Here is a 25,751-nt window from a genome sequence, read left to right as displayed (position 1 = left end):
GTACCTGACAGCTTGCAGGAACACATGCACAGAACCGAGCCCGAGGCTTCCCGCCAGCAGAGATAAAGCAGCGCGCAGGTCTGAGTGTCGGGGGGTTGGCAGGATCCCGAGCTGTCTGTCGTCCCGAGCATCCTCCTCACGGCGGCATGGAGCGCTCCTGATTCCGGCAGGACACCAGGAAGAGCGCAGCCATTCCTCCCTCGTCTCATCTCGGATCTGTGTGGACATTTGGAGGCCTGGCCATGTCTGCGCGAGAGAAGGGGATCCTGACCAAAGACAGCGTCAGCCTGCTGCCCTGTTTCTATTTCGTCGAGGTGAGTTCATGCTGCATGCTTCTCTTTGTATCTCCATCCAACAGGAGCTGCAGCGGAGGGAAGGTCTGATGTGGCCCAACAGAACTGTCACAGCAGATCCACTATTACACAGCAGCCTTATTAAGATGGTGCTACCTGAGGAGCAGCTGAACGAGATTTGATTGGTACAGTTTTAATATGTTGGTCTAAAAAAAAAATCAACCTTTAAAAGAGACACTGTGGTGTGCAAATGAAACGAGCACGAAGGAGATTTTTCTGTCTTCATCCTCCTTTGACGTTATGAGAACAGGTGGCTGCATCGTAGCGGTGAAAGATAGATCTTATTGTTATTTTATTGTTCCATCTTTTGTATCTCTGTATTATATAATTATTTATCCCTATGACCTGATGTAAGCGGTTCTCACAGCAGAGTACTGATTTGTTAACAGCAGGATTTGACACACACAATATAACACATCCTTTTTAGGATGAACTTTTTCAATAGATCAAATGAAAGATGATAATGGAGCCCAAGACAGTTAACTAGTGAACTGTTCATATAACAACACAACTAGTTCATGAAAGTCGACATTAATAAGATATTCAAATACACATGAAACCAAAGACATGCCTTTTCAGTACAACACAACTGGGACAGCAAAACATCAGAGGTATTTTTATAATATGGTAATAGCTATACATTTTTTAAATGAAGGCCAGACTAGTAATCTCCTCGTTTATTATTAGTCCGTGTGAACATATACTTGAATCACATATTTACGATGCAGTGCATTACACACTGGAAACGGCTGCAACAAGCAAACTATAGACGTTGTGTGCACAACGCAACATGATGCAAACATGAGAAGGGAATCTCCAACACTGTCAAGGAGCTTTTAATAGAAGTCTGAGGTGACGAGCTGCAGCCACGCAGACGAGGAGGCCGCTCTGACTCTGCTCACCATTGTTATTCTTTATTTATACGAATATTTGAATCATTTTCTGACAAACATTTCAACCTGAAGGCTGATTTTAGACGTTGAAGCACCGAGTGCTGCAGCTTTCGGTGATTGTCACTCGTTTCCCTGCTGTGATCTTTATGCATGCTCTAATTCACTGCTGGCCTGTGGCTCCACAATCAAGCATGAATCATATATTATAGATTTTCCTGTAATACTCTGTGATGGGTGCTGTTGATGATTGCATCATTCCCACGGATGTCTCTGAGCAGTGACTTTGTTCGGGAATACCTTCAATTTTGTTTGTATAGTTTGAATCTTTCATTTACATGTCAAGTGAAATTATTTATATTTATATAGCACATTTAAATATTTTAGGAGTTGACCAAAGTGCTTTACAAAAAACATCAGAACAAACAGACGGGAGAGATTTCAACTATTAAAAAAAGATGAAAAACAATATGAAGCCAAAATAACATGAGGATGTTCATGAGCAGTAAATAAAGGCCAAATAAAAAAGAATTGAAATGAAAATGGTTGTGATCTGGAAATGTCCATTAATAGATGTTTTCAGTCTGGATTTGAACACTGATAGTGAAGCTGACAGCCTGATCTGGGTCTGTGGTGCTGCCTCTGAGAAAACCCGGTCAGCTCTAAGAGTCATTGTGGATCCAGGATTAAACGCTGCTGGTCCAGTGACCTCAGAAAGAGACGGGTCAGACAAATAAACCAGGATAAACAATAAACAATGCATTCAGACAGGAGTCTGAACATTAGTCTCCGGTCCACTCCGATGTACAAAGAACTGCAACCTCGAAGTAATAAAACCTGGAGGGAACATCTCGTGGTCTTGAAAGAAAAGACAGGCTCAACTTTAGCTAAACCTCTCAGCTGACAGATGAGAGAAGATTTAATCTGCAGGTCTAACTAGACTGGAATCAAAAATAAAACCCAGGTTCACGAGGAGGGTTCCAGAGATCCGAGACGAGATGAAATATTATCAAGTGGTACTATCAAGAAGGATTGAGCAGCAAAATCTCATTTTGCAACAGACAGGTTTTAACTCAGGCCACGCAACGTGTTGAAGAATGAACAGATCTGGCAGACAGGTTTCAGCGGTATCTGAGTGTCATCTGAATAAAAGTGATGGGCAATATTTTGTGTTTTAAAGATAAACCCAAGAGGCCACTTATATAATGATGATAGAATTGGAACCAAAACAGACCCTTTGAGGGACCCCATGATTCAGAGAGCTGATTGGGAGTCCTCACTAACGTTAACAGTAGATGTCGGTCAGATCAGTCGGATGAATGCTGCTCCAGATGGGAGATAAGAATCACAGTATCAGACGCTGCAGTCACATCCAGTAACACAAGGACAGCACGACCATCAGCATCAGGGACAGAACATCCCTTTAAAACAGCAGATTCAGTGCTGCGACGTGACTTCAAACCACAATTATTTCTTACAAAAGACTGCAGTTGCTGGAAGACAAGTTCCTCCATTACCTTAGATAAAAAAAAACATATTTCACAAATACATACAGAAGTGCTGCATGATTGAATACAATTCTAAGATGAGGTGTCTGAGCAGCTGTGTAACTGCGTTTATCTTGATGTGAAACCTAATGAAGTGCCCACTGAGTGTATTTTGTCCAAGGATGTTTATAACCCCGACAGTGGCCAGCTCACACAAGGTCATCTGATCCTCATCATTACTGTCCAACCGCAAAAGTAAACATTGCTCAAGTGTGATCTTAACATCCGGCCACACTTTAATACATCTTTTCAGAAATCTCTGTCTCTGTTTGTTCTTCGAATATCTCGACAACCGTTGGTCTCACCTGCTTCAATCTCGGCGGGTGTGTTGCTGAGGACGCGACACGTTGGATATTCATAGTAATATCAAACACGTTACGTTAGTGGATCGTCACTAAGCTCTGTGAAGGAGTGGGCGGAGCTTTGCTGCACACAGAGAGCTTCTCGGCAGCCATAATCCTCCTCATTCGGCTCCAATCTACTCGCTTCAGTGACATTTAACTGTCATACCTGATGTTAGCATTAGTACACAGGTTCACCGAGGTTCGCCTGAGATACATCACACGCCCGCAGTGAAGCCGCTCCATCTCCTCTATTAAATGATAAAAGTGGAGAGTTTCTTCATCTACGTCCGCAGCGAGCTGTTCGAAATAAAGCGACACAGCAATAACACAAGCTGGACACTCATACTGCCAAAGCTCTCTGCACTCTGACACGACATTCAACACTGATCGTGGCTCCAGTGATGCTGCCGCTACTCCTGCTCACCACGTTGATCACCGTCATTCTGTTTCGTCCTGTGATGACGTCCTGCTCCTTTAGGCCCATGCTCACGTGTTACTCATAAACCTCTCTTTGTAAACGCACACATGCAACAAGCTGATTAGAATCTCAGTTTTATGACACAGAAATCTGCGTTCTCCATGGAGATAAATATGGTTTCTATAATCCTTTACACTGATTACGGTAACCAGGTTTCTCGTCAACATAAAAGTTAAACAGTTTATGTAAACCAAACTGTCCACGGCAGGATGGGCAGCAGGCCCAGATGGTGTCGGCACCGGAGTCCTTAAGGCCGGTACAGATCAGCTGTTTGGTGTCATGCAGTACATCTAAAACCCTCAGCCTGAAAGGGAAGAGCGTCCCGGTGCTTTAGACGACCTCGTGCATTGTTCCAGTACAAAGAATTGTTGATGACGACAGACCTGCAGCTCTGATGTCTTGTTCTCGGTCACCTCAGGACACAGGTGGGAGCGCCGCTAGCTTTCCAGTGCTCCCTGACTTTGCCGGTCGGACTGCTGGTGTCGTGGATCACCGACTCCCCGACCGACAGGCCAGTTCGTAACACTACAGAAGTGTTTGAGCTTCCCACACATCTGATTTCTGATGTGATTGTGAGACATGTCATCTAAAAAGTTCTCTGAAAGAGAGAAAAAACAAGTTCATACACAGCTGCTATCGTGGGGTCTATTAGTGAGGGGAGGGAGGAGCAATACAGGAGCCTGGTCAGCAGCTTTGTGGACCGTTGCCAGGGCAACCATCTCCAGCTAAATGCCAGGAAGGTAATGGACGTTGTAGTGGAAAAAGGATTTCTGAATTATTTGTCCTTCTGACCAAATATCTTTTTTGTAAACTTTAAAAACGAAGCGAGCTGATCAGTGGTCGATAGTGAAGACTAGTTGTCATAGTGATGACATGATTGACTTGGTCCAAGTGAAGGCAAACATGGAAACTGATGAAGGGCCTGCGTCAGGTGGTTTTCTTTAACAGTTTGCAACGTGTTACATACTGTAAATAGATGTAAACTCATATTTATGGAGGCAACAACACTCAAGACAAGGAAATATGAGCATGCATATTGGGAGTGGACAGCAGTCAGATTTTTTTTATACCAATTACGTCTTTCAGGATTTAAATTTCTAGGATTACACCAGAAACAAATAAACCCCAAAAATAACAACAAATATTGCACAAGGACGTGTGTTCCTGTGCTTTGTGCTGTTTTTAATCTATTTTTGAGTATTTGTTTTCTGTGCTGTGATAATACATGAAGTCACTTAGAAATAAAAAATAATCTGGAGACAAATGCGATGAGCTGCCCTCAGCTTGAGCAGATCATCCTGCACTTTAAATATAACAGGATGTGATGTAAAGTGTCCTGCAGGAATGTGCTTTGAAGTGTGGAGCGTACAGTATCGCTCCCAGAGCAGCTTCGTCTGCTGAGCATGAGCACAGTGAGCGCTGACTCTGACCTATTTCCCATTTACACAAGAAGAGAGGCCGGACAAGAGGTGAGGGAGGTTGACAGTGAGCCAAGAAAACAGATCTGGGGAGGGGAGTGGGGGGTAACCTGGTTTCAACATAAAACTTGGATGATTCTTGCTTTATTTATTCATGCATCCATTCAGGATTCTATATATAGTTCAGCACAGAAGACCACAGCACCTTTAAAGGAAGAATGAGAACACAAGTATCGCTTCCTCCTGGAGGAAATGGTTAAATTATGTTCCTCTTTCATTTGTTATTCTGTGGCAAAAAGGAAACAGACTGTTTGTCCACTGTGTGCAGTAACTGACATCCTTTTATAGGTTTCCGTGGTTACACATTTCCACTATTCTTCATGAGCATCCATTGTACGGAGCCCAACGGGCAGCAGTTGTAAAACTATCATTTGTTTCCCCTCGGCATCCATGCAGCCGGGGACTGTGTTTAAAACACCTGATCAGTCTTGGTGCTGTGCGGTGAAGTCCAATATAACATGTTCTCATTTTTCATTGAGGTTAGTGTTTGAGGTTCTTTTGTAGCTCCGGTGTGGAACGTTTGCATTTCCCTTCCTGAAGTAACAAGTACAAAACCCCTGTGGACACATCTGTACTCTACTGCTTCTGCTGCAGGTTTAAAATGGTGGAAACACTGTGATTAAATGGTGGATGAATTAAATAAAAGGCGTCACAAGTGCCATGAAATGATTCGTTTCACGATCAGAATTTGAACCACTTCCGGGAGTTTTGAAAGTGGAATGTTGTCACATGGTTAGCAAACATTTGGAAACTCTATGGGAGCTGTGTAATATAATTATTTTATCCCCTTTAAAGTTAGCACGTGGCTATATTGCTATAATGTCTCACCAGACAACAGATGTTAAAACTCTTACAGGCTCCTCTCCTGTACAATCAGCTTTATACAATACTCTGTAAATGTTTGGGGACCGAGGAGACCAGTTTCTGGAGTTTAGAAGGTGAAATGTGGTCCCATTCTTGCCTGATAGAGGATTCCAGCTGCTCAAGTCAGTTCTATGTCATGTTTTTCTCAGTGACAACCCCATATATGGCTCTAAATGTTCGAGGCCTTTTATTTTAAATAACAATACCTTTTAATTTGTGAAAGATGCAGGAGTTTGCAGCATTCAATTTACCAGTGGTGACAGTATCAGCAAGTTATGTTAAGTTTTGCCAATTTGCTCAATTTTACCACCAAAAGAAAAAAATTGCAAATTGCATCAGAATTGTTTGTGCCAGTGATAAATCAATCATCACAAAAAACACACTGTAATTAACAAGCAAATTAATAATGCTGGCTTGCTTGTGACTCAGAGAGTTTCCAAAATGAAATGTGAGGCAGAGCTTTTCGCTGTCAGGCTCCTCTCCTTTGGAATCAGCAGCCACTTTGAGTTCGGAGGGCGACATTCAGGTTGGACGATGTCTTTATACATAGAACAAAAAAAGTGAGACATTGTGTAAAATGTCAAATAAAAACAGAATGCACTGATTTGCAAATCAATGTCAATCCCATGTTTAATTCAAAATAGACCAACACCAACAAACCAAATGTTCAAACTGAGAATTTGACGCAAAACTGCACGATCAAATAATGCTCCTTTCAGGGAAAGTCAGAAAACATGTTTATAATATCTGTCTGAAGGCAAATGTCTGCACTCTCAGTCGGTGGGTGCACCTGCAGGTGGTGTTAAGGCTGGGTGGGCATCATAATGCTACGCTGACATCACCATGACGTCATCCATCAGCTAAATCCGGTTGTTATGGCTGACTCAGGTGACAGTGACATCATCCTTTAGTCATACTGCTGTAGAGGCTGGTGGGCGACCTCCCATGATGCACTGAGTCCTCTCCTCTCTGTCCTCTCTGTCCTCTCTGTCCCTGAACCTTCTGCAGGTATTTTCTCTTCCCTCCTCCTCCCATCATCGCTGCAGCTTCAGGCAGATGGCTGCACACTGCTGAGTCTGGTTCTGTCACAGGTTTCTTCATGTTAACAGGGAATTTGTTATTCTGTCGGCGAATGCTTGCTCATGTGGGAAATGTTGAATTGTTTCACTCTGTAACGTTTCAGTACCCTGAGATCATTGATGTCGTGATTTGAGGCAACAATAATAACATTAAATTGAATTGAATTGATGTTTTAAGTGTGCAGAAAACTCAACACACTCTTTGGCATTGACGTCTCTCTCTCTGTCTTTTATGTTTTTCTTTTTTAAATCTGGTTGAAATGATCCAAAACAGGAACACCAGCAGTTATGAAGTGACTTAAAAAAACAAAAAAACATTGACAGACCAGGTAACATTGAATATTACACAAAATGTATTTACAGATTTTTGTAGCGACAAAGGAGGTGTCACATACTAATAGATGAAAAGAGAGGTTCCTTTCCGGCAGCATCACACCTCCTTTATTGTCTGGAAATGTCCTGTTTGTTCCAATGTTGAGTAAATGAATTGGTTAAAAACTACATGAAACCTTCCTATTGTTTAGAAAAGAAGAAAAGAAGTGTGTGAGTGAGTTACTGCTTGTACTAAAGTCTGTAAGTCGTCTAAGTGTGTGTGTGTGTGTGTGTGTGTGTGTGTGTGTGTGTGTGTGTGTGTGTGTGTGTGTGTGTGTGTGTGTGTGTGTGTGTGTGTGTGTGTGTGTGTGTGTGTGTTTGTGGCCCAGATCCTCGCAGGAGTACGTTCACTGGAAGCAAAACCTCCATCTGACTGCATAAAGGAAGTAGCACACGTAGCATTAGCCTGCGATTCAGGGCGTTCAGCTGCATGACGAAGCCCTCGATGCTTTGGGCCACTTCCAGCTCCCACTGACGCGTCACACTGCGGTCCTCCGTGGACACGTCCAATCACACGGCGGCTCTCAGCCTCCACACGCACATCGCCCCCCTGTAGCTCTCTGGAAGGGGACACCACGACGCCGGCTGGGGTGTAAAGAACACAGTCTGACACAGTCGAACAGCAAAGGTTCACAATGTGAAGTCGAGTTGGAGAAATCAGGAGAACAATTTCAGGTGCTCAAATTTGACCCTAAATTTTTCTTTAAGTTGTTTTTTAATGTACAGAATCTGGATCTCACTCAGAGTTACTGTTGTAGTTTACAAACAAAACAACTGACACCATTATGGTGTAGTTTCTACAAAATATTGGAAGACCAAAATAAATCATCGCACTCATTTTGTCAAAATTGGATGTTATTGAAATTAATAATCAAAAACTTTCCAGTATTTTTTCCTTTCAGCAAGAACATTGTTTGAGGAAAAAAATACCCAGACGTATTGTCATATTACTTTAGGGCCATATCACCCATCTCTGTTTGGCCCCAACATTCACTTGGTACTTAGGATGATTAGATTTGGAGGATCAAAGGTCAAAGGTATGACCTCATGTTTTCTCATTTTTTTGATCACAACATCTCAACAACTCCTTGAAGGGATTTCTTTTAATTTAGTACAAGCTTTAACTGAATGTACCGTTCATTGATGGTCGAAGGTCACCGACTTTCTGTTCTTTGTGTTTTTAGTAACTGAAACAGCTGTCAAAGCTCGCCTTTGTTTTACCTCCTGCGTCGTCAGTTTGGGCCCTCTACACAGACTGGATATAAAAGAGTTCGTAGCTTCAGGTCTGTAAAATGGTTCTGATCCAGAAGTGTCTTCAGCTGCAATACCAGCGAGTGCCACTAGAGGTCGGCTCCAAAAAGCCTCCGGCTCCATAGACTCCCATTCAACTTCTCTCATCAAATCCAAAGTGAATCAAATGTGTCCATCAGTTATCTCGGTGTTGTTAGCTAAAGTCACTCCTTCTTCTTAGTTTTCTGGAGGTCCATCTGAAAATAATCCCTCATTCATTAGAAAAGAAGATTCAAGAACACCTGTTTTTGGGGGCGTGTCTGTTTGATTGACAGGCCTGCGGTGCAGTCAGGTTACAGCTATCGGTGGGCGGGACGTAGTATCGTCAGGTTTCCGATCAGATCGGTCAGATCCACCGCTGGCTCCTCCCCCAGCTCGTCCAAATATGGTCACTTCCTGCTCCAAACCGCTCCGAACTAGCAAAGATGGTGACGGACAGAATCTGAACTGGAGGATTCATAACGTTCACAAACCAACGATGACGTCATTGATGGTTGATGACATCACTGCTGGATGATGATTGGTCCTCCACCTTGTGAAACTGTGTTTGCTGCATAAACCTGCATCACCTTCTGAAGTTTTAACAAACAGCATTATGAAGCTCTCGGGTGAGAGCAGATAGAGTTGTGATGTCCTGTAGCTGCCGAGCTGCCCGGTGACACTGTCTTTAAAAAAAGACAGTTCGGTTGGTGTTTTTGGAGAAAGTAGTTCATCTGTCTTCTCAGCTCAAAGCTCTTCTCTGTCAGTGCTCCTGACAGGACTGGATATTCTTACGAAATGCCACCAACTCAGTTCAAACTTCAGTGACACTGTGACCGGTCAGCGGTGAAATCGCTGCAGCCAGTCGTTCAGCATGTCGAAAGCAGGAATTTCCATCGCCAGCTGAGCCCCGTGCAGAGCTGCTCTCTGGTTATCTTCCACGGACCAGTGAAGCACTCTGATTTGTTGAACTCACACCAGCTCCCTCCGTCCTTCCATTTGATCCGAGGTGGTCTGGAAGTGGCAGCTGTCTGAGGAGGTTAGCTCACACGTCCATCTCCACAGGGACGTTCCCTCGATCCTCCGGGGGATCCGATGTAGAAAACCTCCAGCGTGTTCTGGGTTTGCTCCACCGTCAGGAACATGATGACTGGGTCTAAAAAGAGCAGCCCAAACGATAACATCGATATGCTTGGTCCTATTTTTCTTCAAATATGGGTTTACATGGTTTGTGTCCCAACCTTTTTTGGAAATGGAGTCGTACTTGGACAAGAAAACCTCCACTGGGTCGGTCTTCCCGATCCGATGCCCGAACTCCCTCAGTATCTCTCCTCAGAGCAGCTTTATCGCTCTGACTTTATTTCACGGTTGTAATTGAACTGCTGTTTTATAATTGGTCAAGACCTCGAGCTGGCTATAATAAACACGAATGAGCTGTTCCCCATTTTGTTGTTTGGGATTTGGAGAACTCATTCAGCAGATCTGAGATCAGTCGGAGCAATTCAACAACAATTGATTCAACATGCCGTCGTGCATCACTTCCAGCAGCGTCCTCGGGTCATGACAACCTTTATCCGTGCCTCCGTCCTCATTATCAAATCAAATTAGTGAAGTCACTGAACCATAAGGTTATGGGGACATTTGCAGCCTTCACTGCCTGCTTATCTATTTATTTATTCATTGGCAATCTGCTCCAGCCGCTGCTGTTTATGACTTTGAACTCCCTCACATGATTCTCTTTGTGTCTGCGTAGCTGCCGATCCTGGTATCGTCTGTGGTCAGTCTGTACTTCCTGGAGTGGACGGATGTCTTCAAGCCAGTGAAGTCTGGTTTTAACTGCCACGACCGCAGCCTGAGTCTGCCCTACATCGACCCCAACCACGAAGTCATCCCCCTGCTGATGCTGCTCAGCCTGGCCTTCGCCGGACCTGCCATCACAGTAAGAGTTAACGACAAGACGGGAAACCATGGCAACAACCTTGTCCTAAGATTTCAAACACTGAAGTGTAACTGCTGGCAGCCAGATTGGAGGGGCTCGAATTTTGGGCAATTATCTGTGGTGAGACCAAACTTCAACAGCAGAGACTCGAAATTCTGTATCATTATTCTGTATTAATTATTCTTCTACGTCTCCTTTGCAAGAGAAAACCTTGGTATATATTTCAGAGATTTATGTACAGTGTGTCTCTGTATTATGAGTCAGTATTCCTCGTCTGTCCATCACTGATTCGGCCTTCTTATTCTTCTCTCTGTCCATTATTCACCTTTCTCTTCTCTAACATAGATATCAATTTCTTTCCATTTTCTTGTTTCTACAAAGATGTGATCCTGAACAGTGTCTGTGCAGACAGTCAGGTATCCCACTGCACCACCTCATGTCACCGGAGCAGTGTGTATTTGTGTGTGGTTGTGTTTCACACAGGAAGGAGGAGTCTTGGCTTAAACCAGAGTATGTCAAGTTAAACTGTAAAAGTTGAGCAACACATACACACACAAAAAAGAGAAGAGACAAGTGTTCAGGTGAAATCTTGCCCTCGTCACCCTCTTCTACCTGTAAACTCATGTAACAGGTGATACTTGTGTCCACAGATCATGATCGGAGAGGCCATCTTGTTCTGCTGCCTGTCTCGGAGGAAGAGTGGCGTCGGCGCCGAGGCCAACATCAACGCTGCCGGCTGCAACTTCAACTCCTTCATACGCAGAGCAGTCCGATTTGTTGGTACACCGAGTTTCTTATTTCACACCGACGCCAGGCTTCTCCACACAATCAGTATTCTCTGAACTAATGCTACGCTACAAAGTCTTAACTCGTGTGTGTGTGTGTGTGTGTGTGTGTGTGTGTGTGTGTGTGTGTGTGTGTGTGTGTGTGTGTGTGTGTGTGTGTGTGTGTGTGTGTGTGTGTGTGTGTGTGTGTGTGTGTGTGTGTGTGTGTGTGTGTGTGTGTGTGTGTGATGACAGCGTGTCCAAATCCAGCATTACCGGTTTGAATCATGAACTCATCATCGTGAAACACATCAGAGGACGGAGCGGAACCAGAGCTTTGTAATGATGACAGTCACATGTTTGTGGGCTAAATACCAAAATAATCCCGTTATGAAGACAAATCCAACTTTTCATCTCTGATGTATAAACTCATGTTAAACAGTAGCACAAGTCTCAAAGTCCTGATCTGCATATCAAAATACTGTAAACAGAACATATTGATTTTACTGGTTGTTTCTCTGAGATCAACAGTTTTCAACTAATCTGGTTTTGAATTTACAGCAAACTGTTGCGAAGTCTCCACACAGGTCTGAAATGACAGCAAGTAAAAATACCAGCTTGTGTTTGGGAGGACACCCGAAGTGTTTGGTTGGTTTTTAATTCCATCTTGATCGAGCTATTGAGGCAAAAAATGCCCATTAAAATGATCTTTAAAAAGACAGAAATAATATTTACCTTTCATAACAAATGCAACAGTTGTGGTCAAAGATTTGCTGAGTTTACAGTTAAATGCATAATTGCATATTTGCAGTGGGAGAGACTTTACTGTTTAATCACTTCAGTAAATAAAAAACAGAAACAGGTAATTGGCCAATAATGAAAAATTGTTTATCATGAGGCTACTGTAATTATTATATTATATTGATACGATAGTTTACTCAGTGCAAATATGTTTTATTTTATGTTGGACATCAATGTCAGTGTTTCCAGGATAAGAAATGAAATGCAAACAATAATAATAATTGTTCTGGTATAGATGAGAGCAGGGTTGTGCTGTTGTTGCCAAGATAATTTCTCATTTTTCATCAGTGAGTTAGTGTTTGCACATGTTTTTGTGCGACTGTTCACCCGTCTGTTCAGGAAATCTTTGGTTTACGTAGAATTGGACCTTTTATTTTCTGTTTACCGGCAGCTCCATCTTCCTGTTTGTTCCGCTCCAGTTCACCCTCTTCAGACAGCTCTGATACGACTCGAACGGTGCAACAGCCATGAAAACACGATCTGCATACACCTCAAGCCCAAACTCTCCCCGAACAAAACAGCCTTTATAAAACTCATCGTCCCGTCTGATGGAGCCGGCTGGTGGGGGACCTGGTTCTGGTGTCGTGGCCCTGGAGCCAGCTGGAGAGGGACCTGGTTCTGGTGTCGTGGTCCTGGAGCCGGCTGGTGGGGGACCTGGTTCTGGTGTCGTGGCCCTGGAGCCAGCTAGAGAGGGACCTGGTTCTGGTGTCGTGGCCCTGGAGCCAGCTGGAGAGGGACCTGGTTCTGGTGTCGTGGTCCTGGAGCCGGCTGGTGGGGGACCTGGTTCTGGTGTCGTGGCCCTGGAGCCAGCTAGAGAGGGACCTGGTTCTGGTGTCGTGGCCCTGGAGCCAGCTGGAGAGGGACCTGGTTCTGGTGTCGTGGTCCTTGAGCCGGCTGGTGGGGGACCTGGTTCTGGTGTGTCGTGGAGCCAGCTGGAGAGGGACCTGGTTCTGGTGTCGTGGTCCTGGAGCCGGCTGGAGAGGGACCTGGTTCTGGTGTCGTGGCCCTGGAGCCGGCTGGTGAGGGACCTGGTTCTGGTGTCGTGGCCCTGGAGCCGGCTGGTGGGGGACCTGGTTCTGGTGTCGTGGCCCTGGAGCCAGCTGGAGAGGGACCTGGTTCTGGTGTCGTGGCCCTGGAGCCAGCTGGAGAGGGACCTGGTTCTGGTGTCGTGGTCCTGGAGCCGGCTGGTGGGGGACCTGGTTCTGGTGTCGTGGCCCTGGAGCCGGCTGGAGAGGGACCTGGTTCTGGTGTCGTGGCCCTGGAGCCGGCTGGTGAGGGACCTGGTTCTGGTGTCGTGGCCCTGGAGCCGGCTGGAGAGGGACCTGGTTCTGGTGTCGTGGTCCTGGAGCCGGCTGGTGGGGGACCTGGTTCTGGTGTCGTGGTCCTGGAGCCAGCTGGAGAGGGACCTGGTTCTGGTGTCGTGGTCCTGGAGCCGGCTGGTTGAGGTGGCAGACGATGATGCTGCGTGAGGCTGTGGGTCCTCTGGACACATCGAATCCGATGTCAGAATGTGGTTGGACGTTGTTCTGCTGAAATAAACAAGACCTTCCCTGAAAGAGACGTTGTCTGGATGGCAGCATATGTTGCTCCAAAACCTGAATATATCATTCAGCATTAATGCTTCCTTCCAGATGTTCAAGCTACCCATGCCATGTGCACTAATGCATCCTGTACCATCACAGATGCTGGCTTTAGAACTGAGTGCTGATTTGTTTTTGTTTGTTTGTTGTTTATCTTGGCAACAACAGCATCGCCCTACTGTATTCTATAGTTTTTTTTAAATTATTATTAAATATATTAACTGACTGGACTCCTCCAGCTAGAACTGAAGAGGCCTTTCAGACGAGTGCTGAAATGTCTTCGAGAAACTCACCAGTCCTGCTGCCTTCAATGTGTTTCATCTAAGTGTTTTCCAAAGTGCAGGTTGTACATGTGACTGTACAGCAGCTGTATGTCGGCCTGTGCAGCATCTCCAACCCTCAGATGTGCTGTGCCTCTGTCTGTGCACTGAGCTGACCTCCTTACCTTTTCATTTCTCCTCAGGCGTTCATGTGTTCGGTCTCTGTGCGACGGCTCTCATCACCGACATCCTTCAGCTGATGACGGGCTACCCAACACCTTACTTCCTCACCGTGTGTAAACCCAACTACAGCACGCTGAATGTGAGCTGCGAACAGAACCCCTACGTCATGGACGATATCTGCTCCGGAGCCGACCCTGCAGCCATCAACCAGGGCAGGTGAGCAAGGAAGAGCATTTCACTCAGAAGAGCCACACTGGCTTTATGCAAGTTAAGCAGGGATAAAACATGCAGCGGTGTTGATGCTGCAGTCACCAGTGAAAACTTTATTAATATTTAATTGTTCTCATGGTAACTCAGTTTCAAGCTTATTTCTTCTGCACTAATTCCTTGAGTATAACAAGAGACTTATTGTCATCACTGAGAAGTGCTGAGTCACTGACAGTCGAAGTGACTGGAGTTACATGGGAAAAAAACACAAAAGAGTTTTGTCGTGAAGAGGAAATGGATCATTGTGGATGAATTCAATTTATTTGGAACAAACAAATAAACAAAACAAAGCACACTAGAGGATGCACTCCTCCACTTTCTAACAAACCCCCCACCCCACCCGACTACTTCCTGGAGTAGTAAACATTACATACGTTAGATACTGTAAGAGTCTACTGACGCAACTGATTGTTTTCCAGGTGTTAGTCATATCCCATGTGTTGCCATGGAAACGGAGATCACTCTAACATAAAGTTGTATATTTTGAGAGTGAACTGCTCCACCATATGAAAACATTTAGATTACATGTTTTATTTAGATGGTAACTTGTTGTTTAATCACAGTATTACTAGCGCCTCGGTCCTGACCGATGATGACGTTAAAACACACCCTGCACTGTAATATTTCTTCAGTCGGACTGTAGTCCTCCGATCTGAACCTCGGGTTAAACCAGGAAGCATGTTTTTGTGAGATTTCATGGGATCTTGTCTCCGTGTGAGTTTGTGTGAGGACGTTGGAGAGTTGAACGAAGCAACGTTTGACCCATGCATTTGGGACACATGTAGTTTTGACTGCAGATTATGGGGCTATAAATATAACCTCCTGCTGCTGGCATGAACACCGTCTTCTGCTATCCTTGGCAGCTTTAGCTTCGGTCTCGCTTCCAGAGCTGCATGAAAAGCTGTTTAGCTGCAGTGATTGTACATCAGGGGTTTTATTAACCTATTTAACCAGCAGAGGCTGAACACGACTGTAGACCACCTGCTTCCCTTTAGCAAAGACTTAACTCTCGGTCACATTGTGGTTTGGGGTTAGGTCATCGTGAAACAAACAGATTACATACGAGGGCTTGTCGTGGTTGGAGCTTTAGTTGGTATGACCTCATGGGGGCAACAATGTCCAGACCTGCAGGGCAGGTAGCATTAAAAGATGTTAAAATATCGGTGGGATGCAGGTTTGATTGGGAAGTCTGATCAACATAAAACCGAGAAGTGTCTGTGTCAGCGTTATGAAATTGGTCTGTGGTGTCGGAGGTGATACGAAGAGAGCGGCGAGCAGAGGATGGAGAAGTAATGACTAAACCGGCGGTAACAACTTCAAAAGTAACAAGCTTGTGGTTTAGAAAACGTTGCATCACAATTTTTGAAGATAAAAAGCCAGAAGATAAAAGAAGATCTGATGTGTTCATGAGTCGGACCAGAAACCAGCTGCTCCAGATTCAAAGAGGTTGGGTTTTAAAAAGAAATCATTCGTTGGTTTAAAAGAACACACATGAAAATTAAAATCCCTATAGATTAAAATACTATTTTAAATTGGGAAAATTTCAGCTAAATATTCTTAAAAGCACCATTAGGTTGAGGAGGCCGATAAACTTCAGTTTGACTGTAAAAGCTCAAAGAGTTGAAGCTCAGAGGTAGAAAACGGATCCGTTCTGACCCGATGGAAACCGAGACGGAGGTCATCCCACCACCTCTGGGAACAGGCCGAAGAAAAACACTGCCTTTCCACATGCTTTAAAAAACTCTATAAGTTGGTCCAAATCAGTTTTTGTGTTGAGAGTGTCGTCTGGCTGTGTTGTTAGATCCTACATGCACAATTATTATATTTACTGAAGTGCAGAGTGTCGGCAAAATTATTAGTTATGTGCCTTTATGAGCTTTCGCTACGTAGCCACCGTTAGCATGAGCAGCTGTTTACTCAGCAGGAACGTCGTGAGTTCAGCATCGAACTTTATTCTTTTACTCTCCAACAGTTCTTTCTCCAGTGGTGGAGGTCAACTCTTGTTCTGCTTCTGGTTCTCTTTCATTCATCATAACTTCCTCTGATGTTGGACTCAGGGCTACGGTGACTCACTGCACCATCTTGTGGTACAAAGTGGTATTACAAGACAGGCCGGGCCTGTGCGAGGTGGTTAGGTTAGGTTAGGTTAGGTTAGGTTAGGTTAGGTTAGGTTAGGTTAGGTTAGGTTAGGTAGTTACTTTATTAATCCCCGAGGGGACATTTTTTTGTTATGCTAACATCAGTAGATATCTCTCCAACACAATACTTAGGGTTAGGGTTCTAACACCTGTTTCTACACTGTGAAAAATGGCTATAAAATCCTCAGTAATTTACTGTTTCCGAACAGTTAGTTACTGCGAATAAGTTTTACAGTATCAGAATGTGTAAGAGGGCTAAAAACACAGTAATCGACATGAAACTGGAGAAATAACAGTAAAACACGTCTGTAAATAATTACTATACTGCTGTAGGAATCTAAAGTAAGTATTTAAATACCACAGAAAATCACAGTGAGCATTAAACTAATGTAGAAAATCACAGTTACCATTCAAATGCTTTAGAAATCTATAAATATAATCACATGTTCTGTGGATAGGTTCAGTCAATTTTTTATGTTTTAAACTGAACATCTTACAGATTCCCCATTAAAACAATATAGTTGTTTTGAAAAAACACAAAAGCAATTAAATATTGAGCCAGTTATCATTTCAGTAGCTGTGGCTGCTTAAATCCTGAAACTAGTTGGTTAAATATGGCATCAGTCATCAGTATATCAACTAACAATGCTCCCCATTGTTTTCACTGGGAGTGTGTTAGCATGCAAAACCTACTGCAGTGTACAAACAGACTAGACTACTTAATGTTATATTATTTATTGTATTTTTTTATTTATTTTGTATATCGAAACAACAGCTTTAATATACATACAATACATTATATTGTAAGTATTTGATCATACACAAAAAATATAACGTGCATAATAACAGAAACCTAATAATGTATAACAATATGTTTCTGAAGCAGTGCTCTCAGTTTTCATATGTAAATGAAATCTTTATCACTCCACAGCTGTCTTTATGAGGATGAAAACACACACACACACACACACACACACACACACACACACACACACACACACACACACACACACACACACACACACACACACACACACACACACACACACACACTGCACTGCATGAATGCAGCAGAAGTCATTCACACACATGCAGAGAGTAAGGATGGGGGCTGGTTGGAGGAGTTACTACCGGGAGTTGTCAGAAATAGGTCATTGGGATGGAGCTGAGTGAGAAACTGGGCCACAGGTTCACTTTCCTTGTGTAGCACACTCTACAGCTCCTCCTGCTACACTGCAGTAAATGTCTGGAGACACTCTGTGTGTCGTTTGCCTATGATGTATTGGTGCTTGGTATATCACTACATTGTGAAAGTAAGAAGGAGGGTTGATGCACATGAATGCATCTGATTTGCTTCAGTCTTTTAACCCTAACCGAACCAGTGTGTGTTCACGGTATGTTTGATATATGTCATTATTCTTGTTTTTTTGTTTTTTTTTATCTTCCCTCCTGTTAACTCACACATGTAGATGTAAATGTTGGCTGAGTCTGTTTCTGTTCTTTCATCTCTTGCAGAAAATCTTTCCCATCGCAACACGCCACCCTTGCATCCTACGCTGCTGTCTATGTTTCAGTGAGTAATGGTTGGAGCCCACATGTCTCCCTGCTCTAAAACGTCCACTTTGTAGGAACAAAGAAAAGAGACGGGTTTGACGTCTGATTGCTAGTCAGCTACAGCACATTAAACACAGCATTAAACACTGCAAATGTCAGCTTTGGTTAGTTGAAATCATCGTTCTTACATTTCAACACCACTAACAAAGCATCATGTGTCCTCGGCTTGTGAACTCTTGTTCAGTCCTGGCGTGTTTAATTTGTGTGTCTGCTGCAGTTTGTTCAGCTGCCAATCAAACATGCACACTAGATTGGTGCTTGAAAGTTTGTGAACCCTTCAGGATTTTCTACATTTATCTTAAAACATCAGCAGTAATTTCATACAAGTGCAAAAAAATGTGTTTATTCTTTATTTGTCATCTCGCTGCATGACTCACTTTCTCTCAGGTTTCTGCCACTTTCCTCCTGAATTTGATAACATTATAAAGAGAGGAACCCAACAACTTAACCATTCCCACGTGAGCAACACCTGGAAGGAAAAAAAACCTCCCTTTTAACATTAAGAAAAACCTCTGACAGAACCAGGCTCAGAGGTGAGCGGACATCTGCCTCGACCGGTTGGGACGAGGGGAGAGCAGAGAGAGAAAAGAACAGCGTAGAGATCCAAGACGATAAAGTGTTGGTGCGGCCAGTTATCATAGACCAGAGACAAGAGTACAAAACTACACGAGTGAGGGGAACTTCATAGATAACAGACATTAAACAAAGCTATTGGAGAGAGAAGGCATGAAGTTAATGAGGTATAATGGTGTCATATAAATGCAGAGAGTGAAAGAGAGGAGAGGAGCTCAGTGCATCATGGGAGGTCTCAGCAGCCTCGGTCCGTTACAGCAGAACTAATGGATGAATCAAGGCAGCCCTGGACTCAACGGAGCCAGCCCTAAAGAGACTGCTAAAGAGGTGGAGACTCACTGAATATGTGAGTTAAAGGACAAATCCTCATCAGCGATGATGCCAAGGTTCCTCACAGTGGTGGAGGGATATCTCCGCCTTAGAAAGGGCCAAATATAATAACTTCAGTTTTGTCCAAACTTAAAAGTAAAAAATTGTGGGTCATCCAGGCCGAAATGTCTTTAGACATTTTTAAAGTTTTACTACCTAGTAAATATGTCTATGTATATCATGAAAAGTATTGGGCCTCGGACCGAACCTTGTGGCACTCCACAACTAACTTTTCTTTGCCTTAAAAAGTCATTGTTATGAACAAATTGAAATCTGTCGGCTCGATGAGATTTGAACTGGACAACTTTTAAGTATAAAGTTAAATATGTGTTGGTGATTGGTAGAAATTGTATTTATTTTTGATCAAACTTTCAGTTTTGGAACATTTCATGAAAGACAAATTGTCTACATAGAAGAGGCTGCGACTCAAGGTGGGAATGTGAAATTTCTACCTGTCACACTTTTTACATTGACTATTTAAAATGCTAAAAACAAGCCTGATGCTGTGGGTTTTTATGGAAGACTGTGGTTCTTACTACCTGCACATATAAGCTTCCTTCAGTCACACATGGTAAGAGATTAACTATATTAGCAGTGTTATAGTGCCATCAACAGTTTTGAGAGAAAAAGCCGAGTGAACACAGCAGACAGACGCAGGTGGCAGCTGAAGAGCCGGATATGTCTCTCAGTTGTGCAAAGTAGGTCGCATGGTTCAAAGGAGACGTACTTAGTCTCTCAATTAATCATAGACAGGCTTTTTTTAAAACCTCACCCAAACCAAGAGTCTCATCTGTCATTTTCTGTGAAAGTCAGGTTTGCGGATTGCTTTTGTTATGGCTCGCCAAGTAGCTCCAATGACTGATGTATTTCAATTCATACAAGTAGTTCTGACCCAGAGATCTGATTGGTCAACTGAACATTTGGAACAAATCATCATGACATCACATCCTGCTCATTACTAGAAATATCACTCCGCCATCTCCATGGCAACATTCAAACTCTCTGCGCTGGATCAAAGACCAGTCGGCTGCAATGTTGATTAAAAAAATGATTTCTGTCGTTGTTAATTTTGATTTATATGGTGGACTTAGTTTTGATGGATGGTTGGAAGAGGATGAGAAGAACGCAAAGCAAAAAAATGAGAGATATGTCGCATTATCAAAAGAAGAGCTTGATGAGTTTGAAAAGTCTCCAAATGAAGTCAGTACGTTCCGGTCAACCTCCTGGGCTGTCAAAGTTCTCCAGGAAAAACACCAACCAGGCTGTGGATTTGAGACTAGAACCAAAGAAGAGCTCAACAGGATGCATTTCATGGTTGGATCAGAGGTAACCAGGGTCAGTACTGCTCCATTAGTAGCTTACTACTAGTAGCTTATTAGTAGGTTGAGAGCTGGCTTCAACCGCTTTATTAACGACCCTCCTCTCAGTCCGGCATGGTGCAACAAGACGATGAACTCACTACATCCGATCATGTGTTCTGTGGACTCAGTTTGTCAGAAGAGCAGGCCATGACCAAACTGAACATCATGCCTCGGTCCTGACCGCATCACCGCCGTGCCAATAATGACGTTTAAGCACATCCTCTCTTGTTTAAGTACATAATACGAGTCCTTCTCATTGTAATGTTTTCTTGCTCTGCTGTGTGCAACAAGCAGCATGCATGTGTTTCCTGCTCTCCGTGTTTTCTATCCAATAAATACCAACTATTGCATTATGATAATAGTGCTCTGGTGTAACATGAAGCATTAATCCTAAAAAATAAAATGTGTCATGTGTCTACAGATGTACTTCAACAGCACCCTGACCGACTCCTCCAAGCTGCTCAAGCCCCTGCTGGTCTTCTCCTTCATCATCAGCGCCATCATCTGCGGTTTGACCCGGATTATCCAGTACAAGAACCACGCCATCGACGTGTACCTGGGCTTCCTGCTCGGAGGAGCCATCGCTGTCTACCTGGTAAGAGCCAGTCCCATCTGTAGATCCATACGTCCTGAGACTGCTCCTGTTGCATGTGACCAGTTTGCAGAGACGGTGTCACCTTTTTAGTTTAGTACTTAAAGTTTGGTCACGTGATGACAATCAGCCCGAGTTACACACTCTGTGGTGAACATTGGTCCGTGGGCGTCGGAGACAAATCCAGCGACTCGGGGTTGTGGAGAGTGATAATTGCGTTGTTGTAGGCGAGAAACTAAGCAGTGACATGCTGGAGAGCCAAAGTGCTATAGTGCCGCAGTTCAGGTCATTTCCACTGAACGTTTTCCCTCTGATCCCAGTAGACCTTGGTGTCGACGGTCGTTTGTGGGGTTGTGCTCAGAGAATTCGTCCCTCAAACAAAACCCACCTGGTAAAATGATGTCACCTTTTCCAGTTTTCAGTGTCGTTCTGCCCCTAGGGAATACGAATGTCACTCGAAACACCTCTCCAGGCTCATTGCTTCATTACCATCGGCTTCATAAAGCATTTAAAAGGGACTCTGTGGCTGATTTTCCGTTTGGCACTAGATTTGATGTTCGTCGTCCGACCATGTCCACGGAGAAATCGCAGATTTGTACGAACCAGTGCTGATTCTGATCAAGCGGTAATATTTGTAACCTTAAATCATTAAGGTTTTAGTTCCCTCCTGCTCTGTGCACGTCATGATGTTGTGCATTGTTCTCGCACAACAAGAGCACACTCAGGACTTGTTGATCCACCATCATAAATGGTAAATGGACTACACTTATATAATGCCTTTTTACCTCAACAGTTTAGAAATACATTACAATGTTTACCTCTTATTCACCCATTCACTCTTATACACTCACACACCAATGGTGACGGAGCTGTCATGCAAGGTGCTTGGCTGCCATCAGGACTTGAAGGAACTTGGTGTTCAGTATCTTTCCCAAAGACTCTCAGCCATGATCGAAACATTGAGATGAGTGGGTGTCTGTCTCTACCAGCCGAGTGCCCACAAATATAGCCTGACTTCTAATGGTGTTCCTGTACAGAAGGTTATAGAACAAATACAGGAATCTCACGTGTGCAAGAACACATACACGTTACAATTTAAACCCTTTCAGAGCCAGAATGCAGACACACAGCTCTGAGGGAGACCTGAAGTTACTGCATTGCCATGTGAAAACCATCAAACTCGTTTTATTTTTAATAATGCCAAGCGAATGTTCTGACAAACCTGTCCATATAAAGGACTAAAATCACCCAAAATTTAAATGAAATGGGCCGAAATTCTGACATGCTGACCGATCACGAGCTTCACTTGGCCTTGGTTAAGACTCTTTCTTCTCTCCCTGACAATCCCCGTATCTCCCGTGAAGGTGTTTGTTCTGTCTTTCCACAGCTTCTATATCTATTGATATCATTTACTAATATTGCTGAAACTTTGTGTTAGTTGGATCTCACATTACTGCACATGTTGAAAATGTGTTGGTGAAAATTTGCAGTCTTTGTGACCCATGTGATACCGTGCTTCACATCTACAGTACATATAATGTATTACATTACTGGAAAACGTCTCCACATTTTTGTTGAAAAAATTTGGAAAACATTGGAAACTTTTTCTGAGAGAGTCTGGAGGTTGTTTTCATCTCAGTCTGGTTTCAAGAGCAGAAATCCTTCTTAAAGCTTAAATCTGTGTTACAGCCCTTTTTGGCTTATTTGAAATGTTCTGCCAGAGCTTTCCATTTATTAAGAGTTACTGAGATTACAGCTCAAAAATTTAACAACAACAAATAGCAAAACCAACCTGGAGTTTCTGACAAGCTGAGTTTTAATCAGGCTGTTGTTTGATATGTTTGGTAAATGAATCCGTTGTCTGCTGGGAGAGAGAGTTCAAATAATGAAGAGGCACATTAAGGTACAAAGGACAATTAATTTAAATTGTAAAAGTCCTCAGGAGTTCATGGTAGAATGAAAACTTAAAAGAGTCGCAACACTTTCAGCTAAACTCTTCCCCATGTTAACACACTAGTTTCTAAATCTGAGTAAGGCATTGGTATAATTATTTACATGTATAATGCATTTGCATAAATAACACTGCCAATGCCCTTAGTTGTTTTCAGACCTATATAATCACTAGCCGAGATGTACCACACCAAAAAAATGATATTTATTTGCTGTAAGTGTGTTTGAAACAATAAAAAACAAGAATATCCAGTAAAAGAAGCGTCAGTCATGGAGTGTTTCTGTTTCCAGGGCTTGTATGCAGTCGGAAACTTTCAGTCCAGTGAGGAGACCAGCAGCAGTTTCCCTCTGCTTGTCCACCGGCCTCACTGCCCGCTGCCCCACATCAGCCAGGAGGCCGTCCTCCACCACCTGCAGATGAAGGCCGCGATGGTCGGGGAGCCCGGCATCCCGACCTCCCACTCCGAGGGCCTCCTCCACCGAGGCCTGCAGCAGCAGAGGTCTGACGACAGCCTCAAACGGTCCAGTGCAGACGTGGAGGTGATCTCCCCCCGCACCCACCAGAGCAAAGAGGCCACGGTGACCTTCAGCCACACCCTCCCTCGGGTCCACACCCCCCAGGCCATGGCGGCGTACGAGGAAGCGGCCAGGCGTCACGCGGCCACCCTCCACCACGCCACCATGGACTCCAGCCGCTCCAAGCAGCTTCTCTCTCAGTGGAAGAGCAAGAACAACAACCACAAGTGTTCCCTGCAGGTCCCGGACTCGTCCTCTTCTGCAGACTCGTCGTCCGGCCAGTCCTCCCAGCACCCCCACCACCACGGCAGCATGGAGATCCGATCCAGCTCCGAGCCCTCCGCTACGGGCCTGAACGGAGGCTTCGACGGCTACGCGTACGTGTCCAAACTGGCCACAGGCGCCAGCACCACCCTGCCCAGTAACTGTAGCGGCATCACGGGAGGGGCCAGGATATCCATGCAGGCTCGACCTGGGTCCTCACAGCTGGTCCACATACCAGAGGAAGCTCACGAGAACTACAACACCACCTCCCACAGAACAGCGGGAGGAGGAGGAGGAGGTGACGGCATGTCGACGGTAAACAGCACAGTTCAGGCCAACTGGCTGAGAGCAGCAGAGAGGACGGCAGACTGCAGGACTAACGAGAACGGGCAGAACAACCACCCGCGGATCCTACAAGTGATCGCCATGTCCAAGCAGCAGGGCCTTCTACAGACCCACTCCAAGAGCTTAGACGAGAGCAGCATCGGCTGCAGCACCGCGGGGAGCTGTCAGGGCTCCGCTCGCTACCGGGGGCTCATCGATCAAGACCCCATCGGTCCGACAGGACCCAGCTCACTGGGCAGCACCGCGGGCAGTATATCAGGCAGCACCGGAGCCATCGTCAGAGTAGAGGCCCACCCTGAAAACAGACCAGTGATCCAAGCTCCGTCCACGGATGGAAGCGGCTCGTGGAGGTGGCGCTCCCTGGATCATGGCACTGGAGCCGGCGGTGGGACCGGGACCGGCGGAGGAGCTGGGAGTGTGAGGCAGTCTTTTGAGCTCAACGATCTGAACAGAGATTCAGAAAGCTCGGACTCGGTACCGGAAGGGTCCATTGACAGGAAGCACGCCAATCCCATGGTTACCACCACTGCCGCTGTGAGCACCCCACCCGTAGTTACTGTTCACACCCAGAGCACCGGTCAGCCCGAGCCGAGGCTCCACCCGCAGGGCTTCTCCACCATCCGGGTCACTCCGGGTGACGGTAGCGGTTCTGGATCTGGAGGTAGCGGTGTGGGAGGAGGAGGTGGAGAGACTGCTTCAGAAAGCCCCTCCGTCGCCTCCAGTCGCGAGTCCACGCTGAGAAGGAAAGGCAGCAATATCATCCTGATTCCAGAGAGAGCCAACAGCCCCGACATCGCTCGGAATATTTTCTACAAGGGAACACCAGTTACTCCTGTTTTCAGGGAATAACGTTTAGATAGACTGGAGACTTCACAGAAGATGTAGCTAATAATGCAAAACAGCTGGAAGCCCATAATTTTGGCAACACACAGAGCGAGGGGAGATCAATAAGTTGAGACTACTGCTGCACATCACCGTGAGGAGCACGGAGCAGCAGAAAGATAAAATCCTGATGAGTAACTGGAACAAACTTCATCTCTTGATCATCATCAGTTCCTGAGTTCCACATGTTTTTGTGAGCAGTGGACCTTCTGGGGAACAGACAGAAGTCTCAGGGAGACCAATCAGGTGAGTCGGAGTGGGAGGAGCTACGATTGTGTTGTTGTGGGTAGAAACTTGTGTGTTTTTATGGCGCTCTGAGCGGCGTGTTGTCCTGTTGGAGAACCCTGTTACCATGGCGACACAGTTTGGGTCATTTGAACTGACCATTTGTCTTCAGAAGGTCCCAGCAGAGCTCCGTGGTTTCACTCCGACCCTCAAAGAAAACCCAGCTGGTTCTCCGGATGCTCTTCTTCCAGAGATGGACGGAGACGTCCTGAACTTCTCTAAGAACACGTCTCCAGGATCGTTGTTTCGTGGTCTCGGACCTCCTGCAGCAGCGCCAGAGTCTCCGTTGATGATATTTAATATGACGTGAAGCCTCTGTTCATGTTCACGGAGAAATCACAGAATCAGAACGCTGCTCTCAAAAACATGTGGAACTCAGGAACTGATGATGATC

The 25,751-nt window shown here is 44.8% G+C and overlaps 1 protein-coding gene across 3 annotated transcripts; it reads left to right on the top strand.

Annotated features, from left to right (window-relative positions):
• Positions 1-25,651, top strand: LOC138636474 (phospholipid phosphatase-related protein type 4-like). 3 transcript variants are annotated; one of them, XM_069724504.1, is made up of 7 exons: positions 1-314; positions 10,428-10,613; positions 11,264-11,393; positions 14,222-14,417; positions 18,122-18,179; positions 20,945-21,118; positions 23,357-25,651. In XM_069724504.1, exons 1-7 carry the CDS (start codon positions 243-245, stop codon positions 25,037-25,039), a joined length of 2,499 nt encoding a protein of 832 aa, XP_069580605.1. In that variant the 5' UTR covers positions 1-242; the 3' UTR covers positions 25,040-25,651. The 3 variants fall into 3 exon arrangements, with proteins under 3 accessions (XP_069580605.1, XP_069580604.1, XP_069580606.1); XM_069724503.1 differs by having other exon boundaries at positions 10,428-10,733; XM_069724505.1 differs by lacking the exon at positions 1-314 and adding an exon at positions 10,995-11,123 and having other exon boundaries at positions 10,539-10,613.
• The last annotated feature ends 100 nt before the right edge of the window (positions 25,652-25,751 follow it).

Source organism: Brachyistius frenatus, unplaced genomic scaffold, assembly GCF_029030835.1.
Source record: "Brachyistius frenatus isolate BFR_SWC_R1_liver_20210118 unplaced genomic scaffold, ASM2903083v1 Contig_379, whole genome shotgun sequence".
Taxonomy (NCBI): Eukaryota; Metazoa; Chordata; class Actinopteri; family Embiotocidae; genus Brachyistius; species Brachyistius frenatus.
This window is presented reverse-complemented; position numbering and strand designations above follow the sequence as displayed.

What these genes read in the sequence shown, in the direction of transcription:
- LOC138636474 (XM_069724503.1), top strand. Translation starts at nt 243, where the DNA reads ATGTCTGCGCGAGAGAAGGGGATCCTGACCAAAGACAGCGTCAGCCTG. An exon ending in CAGAGCAGTCCGATTTGTTG is followed by an intron (nt 11,394 to 14,221) that starts GTACACCGAGTT and finishes ATTTCTCCTCAG; the next exon opens with GCGTTCATGTGTTCGGTCTC. An exon ending in GAGCCATCGCTGTCTACCTG is followed by an intron (nt 21,119 to 23,356) that starts GTAAGAGCCAGT and finishes TTCTGTTTCCAG; the next exon opens with GGCTTGTATGCAGTCGGAAA.